Raw genomic sequence first — 17,906 nt, 5'->3', positions numbered from 1 at the left:
ACAGAAAATAACAAATCTTGGTGAGGATGTGGCGAAAAAGGAATTCCTACTGGTGGACAGGTTACAGTAATGTGACTAAAGTGGAAAACAGCTTGGTGGTTCCTCAAAAACAAAACACAACATAAAATTACCACACAATTCAGCAATTCCATGGAAGTACAAAAAAGTATCTTCATACAGAAACAGGTACACAAATGTTTAAAGCAGAATTATTCATAACAGCTGAAAGGTAGAAATAACTCAAATGCCCATCAACAGATGAATGGGGCCTCCCTGGTGGCACAAGGGGTTAATTCTCAGCACTATGAAGTTATCCGCATGAGTTCGATTCCCAGCCAGGGAGCTACCCACACGGCGCAGCAGACCTCTCCTGGCTCGCCTGCTGCTCCCCTCAGCAGTGTATTTCAGTATATCTGCCTGTTCTGCTCCCCACTCTGTCTCTGGTGAATCCTCTCACCCCCCACATCCCTTGCACCTCTGGCCTACACCCCAGTTCTTCTATGCACAAAATAACGCCCCCCCCCCATGAATGGACAAATTATGCCCTTACATTCTCTCTCCAGCCATAAACTGGAACACGAGCTACATGTCACAGCTGAATGCAGCTCCTAAGAATTACGTTAACTGAAAGAAGCAAGGTGTGTAACATCCCATATTGTACAATTCCTGTTATTATGCTATATCGAAAATAGGGAAAAGCACAGAGGCAAATAAGTAGTTTCTGGAGGAAGTGAGAAATGGGAAGGATTACTTAATGGGTAGAAGTATTCTCTAAAGTGATGAAAAAAATTTTGAAACAGAAGTGGTGGTTGCACAACACTGTGACTGCACCGAATGCCACTGGATTCCTAGGTTTCATAAAGTTTCAGGTATAAAAATTTCACCTCAATGAATCCCCCCGCCCCCACACGCCTCCATATGTGAACACATAAAACGGTAAGTTGGGCTAGAAGGCTAATAAGGCCAGGGGTGGTTGTCTATATTCTAAACATCATGCTGCTTCATAGTTTGAATAAGAATTCTAAATTTTTCTTATTCTCCAAACTAGAAAGTTTAGTGACCAAAGTTTAATGAGAGTGGGAGAGAGGGGAAATAACTTTCTCTGCTATTTTAAAAAAATTATATATTTTTTATTTTTGAGAAAAGAAAGCAGCTTTATTATAAAGTGACTGACAAGGAGGTGGGAGAAGAACTCCACACTGTCTCCCAGGTTAAGAAAGGGAATGAGTTGACACAGATTTTTAGGGACTGGGATTGAGAACAAAGAAGCTAAATTTTATCAGTTAAGGAGTGGGTAAGGATGAGGAAACGGGGACTTGGCTGAATTTCATTGACTAGTCACAGGTCTATTCATACACAGAGAAGTCTGAAGAGATCCTTCAGAGAAGTGGAGTTTTGAATTTCTATGGGTGGGCCCTTCACTTCTGGGCAGCCCCCCTCTCTGCCATTGCAGTCTCTTGGATCTCACAGGCCTATGACTCAGCTCAAGGTGAGTCCCTTCTGACCAGTTTCCCAGCACAGTATCTCCAGTATGAAACACCAAACCTCTCTAAGTTAAATATGCTAATTATGCATCAACAAACATAGTATCCCCAATGACATCATTAACATTTTCCAAAGCCATAATGTTTTTTTTTAAATTTTTTTTAATAGAGGCATGCTTTATTTATTTATTTGTTTGTTTGTTTTGTTTATACATGCACTGGGTACAGTCAGAAGCACGGGAGGGTGAGAGAATTCACCAGAGCCAGAGCGGGGAGCAGAGCAGGCAGAAGGACCGAAGTCCACTGCTGAGGGGAGCAGCGGGTGGCAGGAGAGGTCTGTGCGCCATGTGGGACCCTCCTCTGGTGGCCAGGGAGCAGCCGGGGATCGAACCGGCGCCGCAGAGGCCGCGGGCAGCTTTGCAACCCAGAGCTCAACCGCTGCGCCACCGGGGAGGCCCAAAGCCATAATGTTTTGACACAAACTATTATCAATTAATAAGGAAGAAAAGCAAATCTGTTGACCATCAAACTGTGAGAATAAACAAAAGGTTGAATTTTTCAAGGAATGCTCAAAAGTAAATTAGGAAACTAAGGCTGAGAAAGTTCAAATGGAAATCTGGAATAAGATTTATGATATAGTCTTAAGGGTAAAACTCCTATTAAGTACCAGTTATAAGACTTGGTCCCAATCCACCTACCTAAAGTTAGGTTCCAACCAACTTATTATAATCAGAACACAGAAAACAGGCTTTCTGTTACTCACCAGTGCTCCTACCCATGCTCAACCTATTCTAAATTTCAGTAAAGATACTACTTAAATTGATCAGGATGTATACCTCTCTCTCTCTCTCTCTCTCTCTCTCTCTCTAAGGAAACGACTCAGTGAAAATCCAAAGTCTACAGAGTAGGCTGGCTGGCTGGTGACCTAGGAAGAGTGGCAGTTCAAGTTCAAAGGCAGTCTGCTGGCATTCTGGCAGAATTCCTTCTTACTCAGAGTTCAGCCTTTGTTCTACTAAGTCCTTGTACTGACTGGATGAGGCGCAGTCTCCACTTCATGGAAGGCAATCTGCTTTACTCAAAGTCCACTGATTTAAATATTAATCTCATTCAAAAAACACTGACACATAAATACCCACAATTTTGAGCAAATATTTGGGCACCACGGTCCAGACAAGTTGGTACAAAATTAACCACCCACAATTCCATCATTAATAGTCCCAGGTGAAATAATAAGTTCTTTCTCTAAAAATCTCATAGTAGTCTACAACTGTCTGAAACTCTCCTTTCAAGAATCGAATGATCTTCAGGAGAAAGGTCTGTAACTAAATCATCTTTGCAGCTTCCACAGTAGCCTACACATTGCTGACATCTGAATATTTCTTGGATAAATTCCACAGTGAAAAAACTATTAAATAAGCTATTTTCAAATGACTGAATATTACTTAATATAAAGGGAAGTGAATTAATTTTTTTAAGACTTATCTAGCTATGCATACAAGAACTGGGCACAGGCCAGAGGTGTGGCGGGTGAGAGGATTCACCAGAGACAGAGCAGGAAGCAGAACAGGCAGAGGGACCAAAAACACTGCTGAAGGGAGCAGTGGATGAGCCAGGAGAGGTCTGCTGCACCATGTGGGTAGCTCCCTGGCCGGCTAGGGCTCGAACTCGTGCCGTAGGTTGCCGACAGCTTCACAGGTTGCATGGCAACCCCTTGCGCCACCAGGGAGGCCCAGAATTGAATTAAGTTATATAAACCTTCTTAAAGTGAGAAAATGACTAGTTACAGCAAAAAAGTTAGTCAACAATAACTGACTATGAGTAGGATGGGAAAAGAGGGGAAAAAAACAAACCCTCGACATATTAAAACAACAACAACCATCCCACAAAAAAACAGCAAACACGTAATAGTATCAATCCAGGAAAAAAAGTGGTGAAAGGTTGCACTGAGTATTCTTTTCCAGATATTTATCCGTAAGTGTAGTTCTTGTTGCACATTCTAGTCACACTAACAAATGCTGAAACCCATCTGAGAGACCTCATATTTGGAATAAGTTATCTGTGAGTTTAGTATAAAGTTTAAATACTTAATGAATACTAAAAGAGTACCATTTATAAACTTCTACCACACAGGCCCCATGCATACACCCTGATGGTAGGATGGCAGCAAGCAGGAGCTGAAGCTTTCACTTGGGAGGGGAGCCTTACAACGTAAGATCCCACAGGTCTCTCTCTGAGCCATACCACAGGCTTCCTCTACAAACCTTTCCTTTCTGCACACCTGCACTCTCCTCCAGGGCCTCTTCTTCACCCTTACCTACATACGCCACCTTTATTTCTGTCAGGGAATGTCACTGCGCTGTAGCAGAACAGCCGTCTTGACCTCTATTATAGCTTCCTGTACCTACTACCAGACTTGCAACCTCTAATGCTAATGGAGAGATTACTACCGACAAACCTTATCTCTGTAATATTTTCAATCTTTGCAGCATTTATTATATGCCAATCACTGGTGACCCAAAGATAAAGAATATCTCTACCTCAAGAGTTTACAGCCCTGTAACCTTTCAAATATAAAAATCAACTCCTTACCAATTCAACCAACTCTTCACACCACTTAACTCTAAAGGCTGAAGTAACCTGTTAGATGAACCTGAAGTAACCTGTTAGACGAAAAAGATTCAAACTCATCATCTTCACTAATTTTCTCCCCTTTTCTTTGCAGTGGGGGGGGGGGAGATCTGTATGTTTCTTTTAACCCAAACTCAGACCATGCTCAGTTAATTAGTTCCTCTAACATGCAGATTTACATATCTTTCCACAATCATTAGAATTTCTGATCGAGTGCAAAGGAATAGCAATTAGTGAGTGCATGGATTTAGGGAGACTATTATTTTTATTTTGTGCAACTCTTCCTGATGAATGTTTGCCTTTTAATCAGTTATTTGGATATATACACTATTAAATAAAACTGAGGTAACTGCAAAAAATAATTTAGGGAAGTGGCATGAAGAGAGCATTGCAAAATAAACAAAAATTATAAAATGTAGATGGTGATACGTACCAACAAACAATAGCCAAAATGTAAAACACATTTACAAGGACATCTGAACCTGGAAATGAGGGATGCTAAACCTTTCTATAAAGCAAAGGATGGGAAAGAAAATTCATCCATACTCATTATTACTAACCTGACAGAATGAAATATCCTTAGTGCTGTCTGAATTTATCACACTCTGTTCCTATTAAATATCTGGTTGTTTAACCATGTATTTTTGACCATGGAAAATTTTCAGAAATAACACCTCATGTGATCAACAAATAGTTAATTTACTATGCACAATGAACACCAGGGGAGAAAGATGCTGAGGTTTCAGCACTGGAAGCAAAATAAAAGGTGGCGGGAGTGCTGAGTCTGTTACTTGACACATTTTTTTATTAGCTATTAATTCTTCTCTTTGTGACTTCTTGGGCTGCAGCATTGTTCATTTCTTGAGAAACAGCCATGTAAGGCGTAGAAGAGTACTGCCATTCCAGGGAAGCTTATGAAACGGGCCCAAATCGGAATCAGAAATTTCACTGACCTGAAGACCTAAATGACAGCACTATGGCCCAATGCTAGGTGCTCTTGTGGGCCGGACACTTTTTCCTAGATTCCTCTTCATGTGATTTATTGTGACTTAAATATCAGGCCCTAGCTTAGGCGCCGTGCCCTCAACAATCTTGTCTGTAATGCTCTTTTCCCCAACTCCAGCACCTAATCTAGTGTCTTAGCAAGTGGTAATAATTGCTTCTTAGTGTTTCTCGCGTATGAACAGCTTATGACAAAAAGCACAAGGCAGATGCAAGCTTCCCCTTACTCCGCTTGCTCCAGTGGCCTCTGGTGTGATAGGTACTCCTGCTCTCAACTGGGCCTAGCTTCTCTCTGAACCTTTACTACACCTCTCCAGAGAGTGCCAGGGCTAGAGGGGATTAGCTACCCATTTATGTGAAATGAAAAAGGGGATATGGCAATCCAAGCACTGCTGAAACAAATTTTGAGTTAATCTTCCAGTTTTTAGCTTCACCTTCACTACTAATTACTTCATAGTCTTCTCGTTTCCAGTCACCTGGTGATGGCAGTTCCTTAGCCTTTTACGAGCGTGGGTGTCACTAAGGTTACCTGCTGTCAACTTAGTTTGCTGTTTTCTCAATTCTGCTAAGAAGTCATTTAAAGTTATTTGCTTTCAGCCTCCAAAATTTGTTGCTGTTATCGCCTTTCCAAATCTGCTTTGCCCTTTACAGGTTTGTGCCATTAAAAAAAGTCTCTTTCAGGTAGCTGTACAGCAGGATTTAGGATTTATCAACAGGAAGTAAAATAAAAGCATGTTCAATCTACAGGCTAAATTTAATCTTAACTCTTTAAGCTGCTTTTAGTTGGGCATTCCCTTGTGGTTGGTTTTATATTTTAATCTCCTGAACTATAAAACTACAAGACAGGGATATAAAAATATGATATATCAACAACAACAACAACAAATCAGAGGGTAAATGCATCCAATAGAAATTTAAAAACTAAATAAACACAGGGATGGGGAGGGGAGGGAAAAAACAAGACAAAAATTAAACTGAACCCTCAGTGTCTCCGAATAGACTGGTGAGAAATAATAAGGGTAGAGTAGTAGAGATGCTAAGAGATCAAATTCTAAATATGTTTTGAAAATAGAGCTGACAGGACCAGAAACACAAACCAGACTGTGAGAGCAGCAGAGGTATGAAGGATGACTTGAAAAGATTTTGGTCTTACCAACTAAAAGAATGAGATGCCATTCATAAGATGAAGAAGGCTGTTGGAGAGAGAGGTTTGGGACGTGTTGAATGTGAGCTGCCTAGTCTCTCAGGTGGAGATATCCACGGGCAGTAGATACACAATTCAGGAGTTAGAGCAGAGATCCAGGTGGGAGACGGGAGGCTGTAATGTCCAGGCAGCATCTGAAGCCATGAACTGGCTAAGATGATCAAGAGAAGAGTGCAGATGGCAAACTAATTAAGAAAATAACCTTTAAAACACAGAATAGAGTGGGGAGAGGAGGGGAAAGGAGAGGAAGGAAAGAGTAGGTGATGAGCCCTGGGGCTCTTCAACATTTGGAGGTTTAAAAATTGAACAATCAACAAAGGAAACTGACAATCAACCAGTGAGGCATGAGAGAAACTCAGGATAATTTCAAGTGGAGAAATTCAAGGGAACAGACCAATTGTGTCATATATTGCTGACTGGTCAAGTAAACTGAGGACAAAAACCAATTAGTACATTTTGCAACATGAAGTCTGAGGTAACTTTGGGTCATGGGAATAAAAATCTAAATAAAGTGGTTTCAAATAACAACAGATATAAGTGGTATACACTTTCAAGAAGTTTTAGTGTGAAGGGAAAGACAGAAATGGGAACAGAAAAAAAAGAAGAAATGCAGACAGCAGTGCTTTGTTGTGGCTGTTTTTAAGATGGGAGAAGTAACATCGTATCTGCAAGGAGAGGAAAAATCTGGTAGAGAAGGAAAAACTGAACATATGTTGGAGAGCAGAGAATCACTGAAGCAATGTTCTTTTTCAAGAGGAGATGAAATCTACTACACAAGTGGAAGAGTGGTCTTAAAGATGTAAGTAAGAACAGTTTATTATGATTAGAGAAAAAGGAGAGAGGTTTGGGACACAGATGTAGGTAAAGTGGGTACATGTGGGATGAGTTTATTAAAATTCTCTTCTGTTTACTATTCCTTTTTTTTTTTTTAAAGATTTAATTATTTATGCATACAAGAGCTGAGGTACAGGCTAGAGGTGTGGGGGGTGAGAGGATTCACCAGAGACAGAGTGGGGAACAGAACAGGTGGACTGACAGAAGTACACTGCTGAGGGGAACAGTGGGTAAGTCAGGAGAGGTCTGCTGCACCATGTGGGTTGCTCCCTGGCTGGGGATCGAACTCGTGCTGCAGAGGCTGCGATTGCTTCATAGTGCGGTTCTTAACCCCTTGCGTCACCAGAGAGGCCCTGCTATTCCTTTTTTCATTAAATAGAAAGCAAAGTTCACAGGCTAAAAGTGAAGATGGGCAGGAATTAGAGATCTTAGGGAAAAAAAAAATGAAGTAGAATGGAATAGAAAATGGAAGAGTATGAATACTGGGCAGTGGCCATGACCACTAGGATTACTCCAGAACAAAACTGGTCAGCATGTCTGTTGATAAAATGAGGTTTGAGGCCTCTCCAAGTTTGTATAAGAAAGCAGGAAGGGAAGGGGTTGAAAGTATATGCATGATGCGGATTCATAGCATCTGCTCAGGGAATTTAATCAAGATAAAGAGGAAAGTAAAGAGGGGCCTGAGGGACAGTGAAAGGAAGTGAGATCAGTAGACTGTAGACTACAGTACGTCTGAATGACTGACGAAGTCAGGATACTGAGAGACGAATTAAGCAGAAAGCCTAGAGAACAAACATTTGGATGTGAAGTTGGTAAGCTGGAAGTAAGGAGAGGTCCTCTATGCTGAGCATCTATAAGAAACTAGTTACTTTTGATATTATTTCATTTAACTCAGAATGACTCTGCAAGATAGGCATTATAGTTCTTACTTGAAAGACAAAATTAAAGATAAGGTCAAATAACTATGCAAGCTCAAAGAACTACTAAATATTCCAAATAGTCTTTTGAGTCACATTTTCTCCCAGAAACAAAGATCTGCAAAGCAAGAATAGGATCATTGTGAATAAAACATATTACAGACTAATACACACATTATCCATTAAAAATTTACTTCAATGACATATTTTGAAAGGAACATACCTTAACTTGATAAAAGCCATATATTACAAACCCATAGCCAATATTATTCTCAATGGCGAAAAGCTGAAGGCCTTTCTTTTAAAATCAGGAACAAGACAAGGATGTACTCTCACCAATGCTCTTCAATATAATACTGGAGGTCCTAGCCAGAACAATCAGATAACAGAAAGACATACAAGGAAACCAGATAGGGAAAGAAGTAAAACTATCACTATTTGCAGATGATATAATACACACGGAGAACCCTAAAAGCTCCACAGAAAAACTACTCAAAATAATCAACCAGTAGTAAAGTAGCAGGATACAAAACCAACACACAAAAATCAGTAGCCTTCCTATACACAATCAATCTGAAGAAGAAGAAATCAAGAAAACCATCCCTTTTACAATTGAAGCAAAAAAAAAAAAAAAAAAATCAAATACTTGGGAATAAACCTAACAAAAGAGGTGAAGGACCTATCCAAAAAAAAATTATAAAACACTGTTAAAAGAAATAAGACACAGGGCCTCCCCGGTGGCGCAGCGGTTGAGCGCTGGGTTGCGAAGCTGCCTGCAGCCTCTGCAGAGCAGGTTCGATCCCCGGCTGCTCCCCGGCCACCAGAGGAGGGTCCCACATGGCGCGCAGACCTCTCCTGCCGCCCGCTGCTCCCCTCAGCAGTGTCCTTCGGTCCTTCTGCCTGCTCTGCTCCCCGCTCTGGCTCTGGTGAATTCTCTCACCCTCCCGCGCTTCTGACTGTACCCAGTGCATGTATAAACAAAACAAAAACAAACAAACAAATAAATAAATAAAATAAAACATGCCTCTATTAAAAAAAAAATTAAAAAAAAAAGTTTAAAAAAAAAAAAAAAAGAAATAAGACACAAAGAAATGGAAAGACATCCCCTGCTCCTGGATTGGAAGAATTAACATTATTAAAATGTCCATCCTACCAAAAGCAATATACAGATTCAACGCTAGTCCAACAAAAATTTCAATGACATTCTTCAAAGAAATAGAACAAATACTGATGAAATTCATATAGAACCACAAAAAAAAGGTCAAGCTATACTATAAAGCCATAATAATTAAAACAGTTTGGTATTGGAACAAAAACAGATACACAGACCAATGGAACCGAACAGAGATCCCAGAAATAAAGCCATACTTATATGGACAACTAATCTTTGACAAAGGAGCAAAGAGTATGCAATAGGACATGGACAGTTTGTTCAACAAATGGTGCTGGGAAAACTGGACCACCACATGCAAAAAAAAAAAAAAAGAAACTAGACCACTACTTTTCACCATGCACAAAAATCAACTCAAAATGATAAAAGACCTGGACATAAGACCTGAAACCATAAAATATACATAACAAAACACAGGTAAAACACTACAGAGCACACATCTCAGTAACATCTTTAAAGACTCATCACCCAAAGCAAACAAAGTCAAGGAAAAGATAAACACCTGGGATTACATCAAACTGAAATGCTTCTGTACAGCAAAAGAGACATTAACCAAAATAGAGAGACACCCCAGTGATGGGGAAAAAATTTTTGCACTCCATACAACTGATAGGAGACTGATCACAAAGATACACAAAGAACTCACACGACTCAACAACAACAACAAAAAAAAACAATCCAGTCAAGAAATGGGCAGAAGAACTAAAAAGACATTTCTCCAAAGAGGAAATGCAAATTGTCAACAGGCATATGAAAAAATGTTCAACATCCCTTATCAGCAGGGAAATGCAAATCAAAACCACAATGAGATACCACTGTACACCAGTAAGAATGGCACATATCAAAAAAACTAGCAATAGTAAATGTTGGTGAGGATGTGGTGAAAAAGGAACTCTTCTATATTGCTGGTGGGAGTGCAAACTGGTCCAACCACTATGGAAAGCTGTCTGGAAGTTCCTCAGTCTACTAAAAATGGAGCTACCAGATGACCCAGCAATTCCACTCCTAAGATCTACCCAAAGGACACAAAAACATTTATTCAAAAGAAAACCTGCACCCCTATTTACAATAGGTAAAACCTGGAAACAACCCAAATGCCCAAAAATAGATGACTGGATCAAGAAGATGTGTATATATACACTATAGAATATTATTCAGCAATCAAAAAAAGATAAACTCATGCCATTCGCAGCAACGTGGATGGAACTAGAAGGAATTATTCTCAGTGAAATAAGCCAGAAGGAAAAAGAAAAATATCGGATGATTTCACTTATAGCAGGAATATAGGGGAACCAAATAAGACATCAGTGTAAAAAAACAGTAACAGTACAAAATGCAACAAAGCAAAAATGGACAATTATAAATCAGAGACCTCTCAGGGGAGGAGGAGGGAAAGGGATCAGAGGGAGGGAGGGAGGAGCACAGGGACAGAGGTGATGGGGAAGGAAATTCCATGGGGACTACACCGGAGGGGGTGGTGGGAAGCAAATATTGTTTAAAAATGAACAACAATATAAAAAATAAAAAAATTAATTAAAAAAAGAATTTTAAATGCTTTTGAAACTAGTATTCACAAATCATAGCCTACATGTATTTACTCAATAAAACAAAATTATTTAGAATTAAAAAAATGGTATCTTTTGAAAATGGCTAAAGTTTACTTTAAGGCAGACAGAGAAGATAAAATGCAAACTGTTCCTTTAAAGGGCATCCTATACCATGAAATAATTAAACTCACGTTAAACCTGCAGTTACTTCTTTGACACCAAGTTAAACACAAAATTCTTGCTATGTGTTACACAGAGATAAGATTTCTTAACTCTATTTCCTTCCACTATTATTTTCTTTAGATTTTTTTGTGCCATTTTTCTCTACTTCTGATTCATAAAGTCATGGCTTATCTCAGTCCACTGGAAAATGCAGTTAGTCTTTGGCGCCTATATTCAGACTCTCAGAATCACCAGCTGTTTCTGTAAACCATAGCAACAATAAACTTCCCTAGGCTCTAAGTTCTGGCAACCTCACTGACTAAATAGGGCAATCAAAAGATAGACTGAAGTTTCATTAGACCTTTGTCATTCCAGACAGTGATTCTGTGAATGGATTCTGAGTTAGATCCCAAACTCATGTGAGAATGCAAACAGCCAATAAAGCATTTCACAGGTATTTCATCCATCATACAAATACAAAACTCTCCCACTCTCTCGCTGGAATCACAGTTTATGACTGTGGCTAATTAACAATCATAAAGTGGGTAAATTATGCCAATGTACAAGACTTAGTAGATGACCAAGGAAATAATCTGTTACCAATTTATCTGCTTTTGTATTCTTTCATCAATCCCTCGATTTTAAGGACAAATCATTGTTTCAGTAATTGGTTCATATAATCATTCTTCTTCGTCTCTTCCTAAAGCACTGTGACAACCTGGTTTCCACTGAAGTGCTACTGTTAGGGGGGAAAAGGATGTCCTAAAGCTAATTCCATACAGGCTTTGTGGACTCCACCCCCACCCCAGGCCAAAGCCAACTTATTCAAATACTTACTGAGGGCCTGCTTGGTGCCAGGCACTGCTCTAGGCACAGAGGATAGAGTAATGAGACAAAAACCCAACCTTCACAGAGCTTCCGTGGGGAAAATCTATAGGTAACCGGGATCTAGTGTGTGCTTGCACATCATATTCACAGACACAGGAGTGAACACAAATGGGGATATTCTAGACGATTCATGCATCTTACACTTTGCAATGCCCTGAAGCACCCTGAACTGATTCTTCCCTTAAATTTTATTTTTATATATTTTTTTTTTTTTTTTAAAGAGGCATGTATATTTATTTATTTGTTTGTTTGTTTGTTTGTTTGTTTGTACATGCACTGGGTACAGTCAGAAGCGCAGGAGGGTGAGAGAATTCACCAGAGCGGGGAGCAGAGCAGGCAGAAGGACCGAAGTACACTGCTGAGGGGAGCAGCGGGCGGCAGGAGAGGTCTGCGCGCCATGTGGGACCCTCTTCCGGTGGCCGGGGAGCAGCCGGGGATCGAACCGGCGCTGCGGAGGCTGCGGGCAGCTTCGCAACCCAGCGCTCAACCGCTGCGCCACTGGGGAGGCCCTATTTTTATATATTTTTAATTAATTAATTTATTTATACAAGCACTGGGTACAGTCAGAAGCGCGGAAGGGTGAGAGAATTCACCAGAGCCAGAGTGTGGAACAGAACAAGCAGACTGCTGAAATACACTGCTGAGGGGAGTAGCGGGCGGCAGGAGAGGTCTGTCGTGCCACGTTGGACCCTTGCTGGCGGCCGGGGATCGAACCAGCGCTGCAGAGGGTGTGGGCAGCTTCGCAGCCCAGCACTCAACCAGTGAGCCACCAGGGGAGGCCCTCCCTTAAATTTTAAATGGAAATTAAAATTAAGCTTGAGTAAAACTTTCTCCCTAATAATGTCTGTTTTGTCATAAGATTTTATCCTCTTTTAAATTAAAATGTACGACTGTGGATATGAAAAAGCATTATTTGAAGATAGCCCCCAAGAAATCTCCACAAGATTAATAAATAAAATGCGGAATCATTTCATTTATTCATTCATTAACTTCACTCACTCAGCCTATCTGGGGATGGGAGAGGGAAAATGAAGACAGACAATAATCACACACAAATAAGCAAAGACGATTATGTGTAGGTCATGATCAATGTCAGGAAGAAAATAAACCCAGGGCTGTGACAAGTCCCACCAGAGACAAACTACAAGCCAGGTTATCTAGAAACACTTAACAGACTGACACCAAAGTCTTTGTAGGTTGCCTGTAAAACTTCTTGACATTCTCGTAGAAGATTTCTGATATCCAAAGCCCATCAAATTTACCTCAACCTCACTTTTACACAATTAGAGCTAGTCTGTAAATTCTCTAGCAGAAAAGAAAGGATATTACCCATTTAGCAGTACCTCTGGGACTGGGCTTTTGATGACAGTGTGAACATATAATTTATTATCCAAACTGGAAAATTTTCAAGGGAGAAAAAGGATGTTTTAATAATTATGGCAGAACAACAGCACAAACAAGGACTTTCCACCAGGGCAAACCAGGCCATATGGTTACCCTAATTACATACCACATCAAATGTAACTAGTCCAAGATTTCAAGAGTATTTTATAGTTCCAGATGGATTTAAATTATAAGTTATATCCAAGCAAAGGATCTAAATTATAGTCTGGACCACATAAACCAAGGGTATCCCTTACTAAATTTAAAGATTTAAATACCTCACACCACACACAAAATCAATTTTGGGAGATTATAGACCTAAATGTGAAAGACAAAACAAAACAAAAAAGCTTTGAAAAGATAATCAAAGTATCGCCATAATCCAGGGGTAGGGGGAAAATTCCTTTAGAAAGAGAAAGAGAAAGGGGGGGGGGAACACTAGCTATAAAGGAAAAGATCAACACACATGTCTACATTAAAGTGAAGAACTTCTTTATGATACACATACACCCAACAAAGGATTTATACTCAGAACACCAAACTTTAGAAAGATGTGCATTTTAATAAAAAATGGGTGAAAGATTTCAAAGGCACTTCATGAAAGATGAAATCCAAATGAAGATAGGAAAAAGTGTTCACCTCATTAGTAATCAGGGAGATTAAAAGCAGGCACAACTATAAAACCATCAGATTGGCTACAATTAAAATATCTGATTCTAAATATTATTATTGGTGAGAGATGTGGAATTAGAACTCTAATATAGTAATAACTGAGATAAAAACCAGTAAACAAACCAGTAACAATTGAGATAAAAATCAGTAAACAAAACCAGTAAAAATGCTTGGCATTACCTGATAAAGATACATATTACCCTGTGATGCTGCAATTCAAATTTAAGTATACACCCTTAAGAAAATGACATAACATGCATTAGTGCACTTAAACACAAAGGCTCATAAAGGTATTGGTCACAATAGCCAAATACTGTAAACAATTTCAACATCAACTGTTGAATCCCATAAAAAGGGCAGAATAAACCTACGGTGTATTTGTGAGGATTACATATAAAGATGGTTCCATTCACATACAGCTCAAGGATGGACAAAACTAAACTATTTTTTCAGGAATGCAAACTCTGTGGACAAAACTGTAAATATTAGAATAACATTTTTATCTCGCTTCAGTGGGCAGTAGTTGTGTTGGGAAGATGGAGGTGGTGGGAGGATGGCGATGTCTTGGGTGACAGTTACAAGGTTCTTTGTTTAAAAATACCTCATTTTTTGTTAAGTGTGTGAACACGAAGGGCTTTTTGTATTTTTAATCAACTAATGAAAGGGCATTAGTTCTGAAAGCTCGAAGTCTATATTTGTATTACCACTTAGAGTTGAAAGCAGTGTGTTATCCATTTTTAAAGAGCAGTAAAATTTGTATAAGATACAAAAATTCATTTTTATCTGTGTCTTTTCCACGTGTGGTTATATTTCACAAGAAAAAGGCAAAAAAACAAAACCAAAAAAGAGCAAAAAACAAAAAAAAAACCCAAGCAAAAAAAAAAAGCAAAAACACAACGCTGAGAAGGCAAAAATTTAATATTTTAAAGAGAATTCTTAGAAGGCTTGTTATTCAGAGATTAATTCAATTCATAGTTTAAAAGGAGTAACAGGAATCTCTAAATCCAAGTAGATATACTAAACTCCATGAATAAACTTTTGGGTTTAAGATCAGACAGCCATTCTTCACCCAAATTTTGAAAAAGGTGGTAATTCAGGTATCAAATTACCCAACAAGTCATCTAAATCCTAAAACCAAACATCTCACTTTTATATTGAAATTTGAATTAAGTGCCCAGTGTTGAATGTAGTTATAAACCAGTGCTTGGTCAGATACTATTATGCAGAATATAGCAAAATTTGGTAACCCGTTTCTAGTTTCTGCAAACTGACTGAAATTCCCAAACCCCGCTTACACTAACACTGCTTAAGAAAAAGCATATATTATTTATGTGTGATTAAATATTAAAGCCATAAGTTAAAGACATAAATTCAATGACTAAACAAATGCAAAGATTAAAAAAACCTTTTCATTACTGTACTCATATAACATTTACCAAGCGTTGTTACAAGGCACAAGTTATGTTTGACATTCGAAATTAACTATTAGACTAATTAAATGTTTACTGACTTTCGAAGCTGTTGAAGAGACAAACAGTTTCAAACGTGGGTCACTAAAATACTGATATTTCTAGGTTCTTCCATCAAATGACATGTAGATTTAAAGAGACGGAAGTCAATACCTTAGATATATTTAAAATGTATGCCCTTTTTTGGTGAGGAGTGAAAGCAGTTAGGCAAACCAACTCCCTGATAATGCACCGACTGGGAAAAGACACCTTAAGACTCAAAGGCCGCAAAAACAACAACACTGAACAGTTAAATTATCCACCTGATGGGAGAAAGGAAAGGAAACTAAGATAATTTAACACTCCCTACCCAGGTAGATTTGTTCCAACAAGACTGTTATTAAAAAGGACCTGCCAAAGCATTCTAAAAAAATGTCAATAATGTCAATAAGTACTTGTTTGATATTGTGAAATGACTCTACTATCAGAGGTTACACACACACACACACACACACACACACACACACACACACACACACACACACACACACACACACCCCAGATTTAGAAAATCTTCTTCCTATCCCCGGGACCTCTGTTCGGACCAAGATACTCATTTCCTAACTCTACCAGGTAGGCTGGGAAAACCACCGTAGTAGTTACCTTGCTTCCTCTCCTAAGCATACCAAGCTTGTGCGATTTCTTTGAAGATCAGCAGCTAAAGTTTATTTTCTCCCTAGTTTCCTGGCGCAGCGAAGGCCCAGCACGTGTGAACGGAAACAAAACCCAGGTTGTTGCGACGCTAAAGACTGACTACTACGGAGGGGGTGGCAAGGACCTCTTCCTCCTCAAGGCACACAACTCCCGGGGCCCACGAGCACCCCAGGGCCCACCCGCACCCCCCGACCACTCACATCTGCCTTCTGCACAAGGGTCCTGGACTCAGCTCGCACCCTGCCTCCCTAGGGGTTTCCAGAAACAGAGTCGACGTGAGCGCAGCGAGCATTTTTAAAGAGCTGGTTGCACAACAGGCTCGGCGGATTCCGGCTGAACAGGTAAATGGCACCAAGGAGCCGGGCGGGATGCGCCCTGCCCGGCCTGGGCACCGGCCAGCCGCGCCCGCCCGCCCCGCAGAGCAACCCCAAAGTTTTGGCACATGACTCCGGGTGCACCTGAGGAATATCCCGACCAACTGCAATCCAGAACGTGCGAAAAATGGGGGCCGCGGCGTGCACAAATGAGCACGAAACTCGGGCGAGGCGGAAAAATTCTTTCCACACTCAGGCTTTGTTTTGCGAGAAAACGGCAGAACCGCCGAATTTCGGAGTTGGAAGACACGCACCGCCGGGTTCTGCGGCCCGTTCTCGGACTTCAGGGCCGCCGCGCCCGCCCCGCGCCCGGCCGGGAGTGCCCGGATTGAGGGCGCGGACCTCCGGGGCGGGAGCCGGGGCGCCCGGGGGAGGCCGCGGCCCGGCCCGCGACGCCGGGGCCGGCAGGGAGCGCCGGGGGCGGCCTCCGAACGGCCGACGACGGGGGCACCGCGGGGGCCGAGGGCTCGGGCCGCCCCGTCCGGCCCGACCCGGCCCGGCCGCCCCCCTCGGCCCGGCCCGGCGTACCTTTGGCGAGGGCGACGGTGGAGTTCTCGGTGTCGATGGTGTAGAGGATGCCCTCGTAGCGGATCTCCGCCTTGGAGATAAGGCTGATCTTGCTGCCGATGTAGGGGGTGCCCCCGCTCATGGCGCCGGCGCCGCCGCCCCTCCGGGCCGCTCGCTGAGAGGCAGATCCCGCGCCGCTGTCGCCGCTCCGCACGCCCGCTCGCTCCGTCGGCGCCTACAGCAGCCGCCTCAGACCCAACATGGCGGCGGCGCCGGCTCCGCTACCCTCCCCAGCCTCCCGCCCTCAAGCCGCGGCGCGGCGGCGGCGGCGGCGGCAGCAGCAGCAGCCGCGGCTGCGCGGGGCATGCTGGGGCGGCGAGGCCGCGCTCTCGCGAGACTCCGCCGGCCGCCCCGGCTCCCGGCTGCTCGGCGGCCTGGGTGGTCCCGCCGGCGCAGGTCGACCTGGTGTCGCGCGACCGGGCTCCGCGGCCGAGGGGCGTCCCGGGGAAAGGCCGGGTGGCTGTGGACGCCGTGGGCTGGGGTGGACGCGCATGCGCCCTCTTGACCTCGCCCGCGGCCTCCGCCATTTGCAGGCCCGTTGTGCCTCGTGCTGAGTCCTCTGTGTGTGCAGAGGGGGATGCCTCGGCCTGAAGAGTTGCCTGCGACCCTCCACGCTCCTGTCCAGCTCCTTTTAGATCCCGTCCTTCACCTGTTGAAGTAATGGCGCCCCTCGGGGAGCTCTTATGGCCCCCTGACGGCATTGATTGCCCAACGAGTTCCTCTCCTCTCTCTCTCTCTCTCTCTCTCTCTCTCTCTCTCTCTCTCTCTCTCTCTCTCTCTCTCTCTCTCTCTCTCTCTCTCTCTCTCTCTCTCTCTCTCTCTCTCCTGCAGCTTTCATCGGTTTTGGGAACTCTGGATTTATAGAAAGCAATAGCCTCCCAATGTCTCTAGTTGGACGTCTGATAGGCAAT

The 17,906-nt window shown here is 42.1% G+C and overlaps 1 protein-coding gene across 3 annotated transcripts in view; it reads right to left on the bottom strand.

Annotated features, from left to right (window-relative positions):
- The window catches only part of LSM14A (LSM14A mRNA processing body assembly factor), a 49,758-nt gene extending 32,484 nt beyond the window's left edge, over positions 1-17,274 (bottom strand). The window contains exon 1 of one of the 3 annotated variants that reach the window (XM_037516497.1): positions 16,957-17,274. In XM_037516497.1, the coding sequence (XP_037372394.1) occupies positions 16,957-17,077 (121 nt within the window). In that variant the 5' untranslated portion in view covers positions 17,078-17,274. The remainder of the gene's footprint in view (positions 1-16,956) is intronic. The other 2 variants (XM_037516499.2, XM_037516498.2) reach the window with 2 other exon arrangements.
- Positions 17,275-17,906: the final 632 nt, after the last annotated feature.

This window comes from Talpa occidentalis, unplaced genomic scaffold, assembly GCF_014898055.3.
Source record: "Talpa occidentalis isolate TD23 unplaced genomic scaffold, MPIMG_talOcc4v2.1 talOcc4.17, whole genome shotgun sequence".
In the NCBI taxonomy this organism is placed as follows: Eukaryota; Metazoa; Chordata; class Mammalia; order Eulipotyphla; family Talpidae; genus Talpa; species Talpa occidentalis.
The sequence above is the reverse complement of the archived record's forward strand: the minus strand, read 5'-3'. Positions and strand labels throughout refer to the sequence as shown.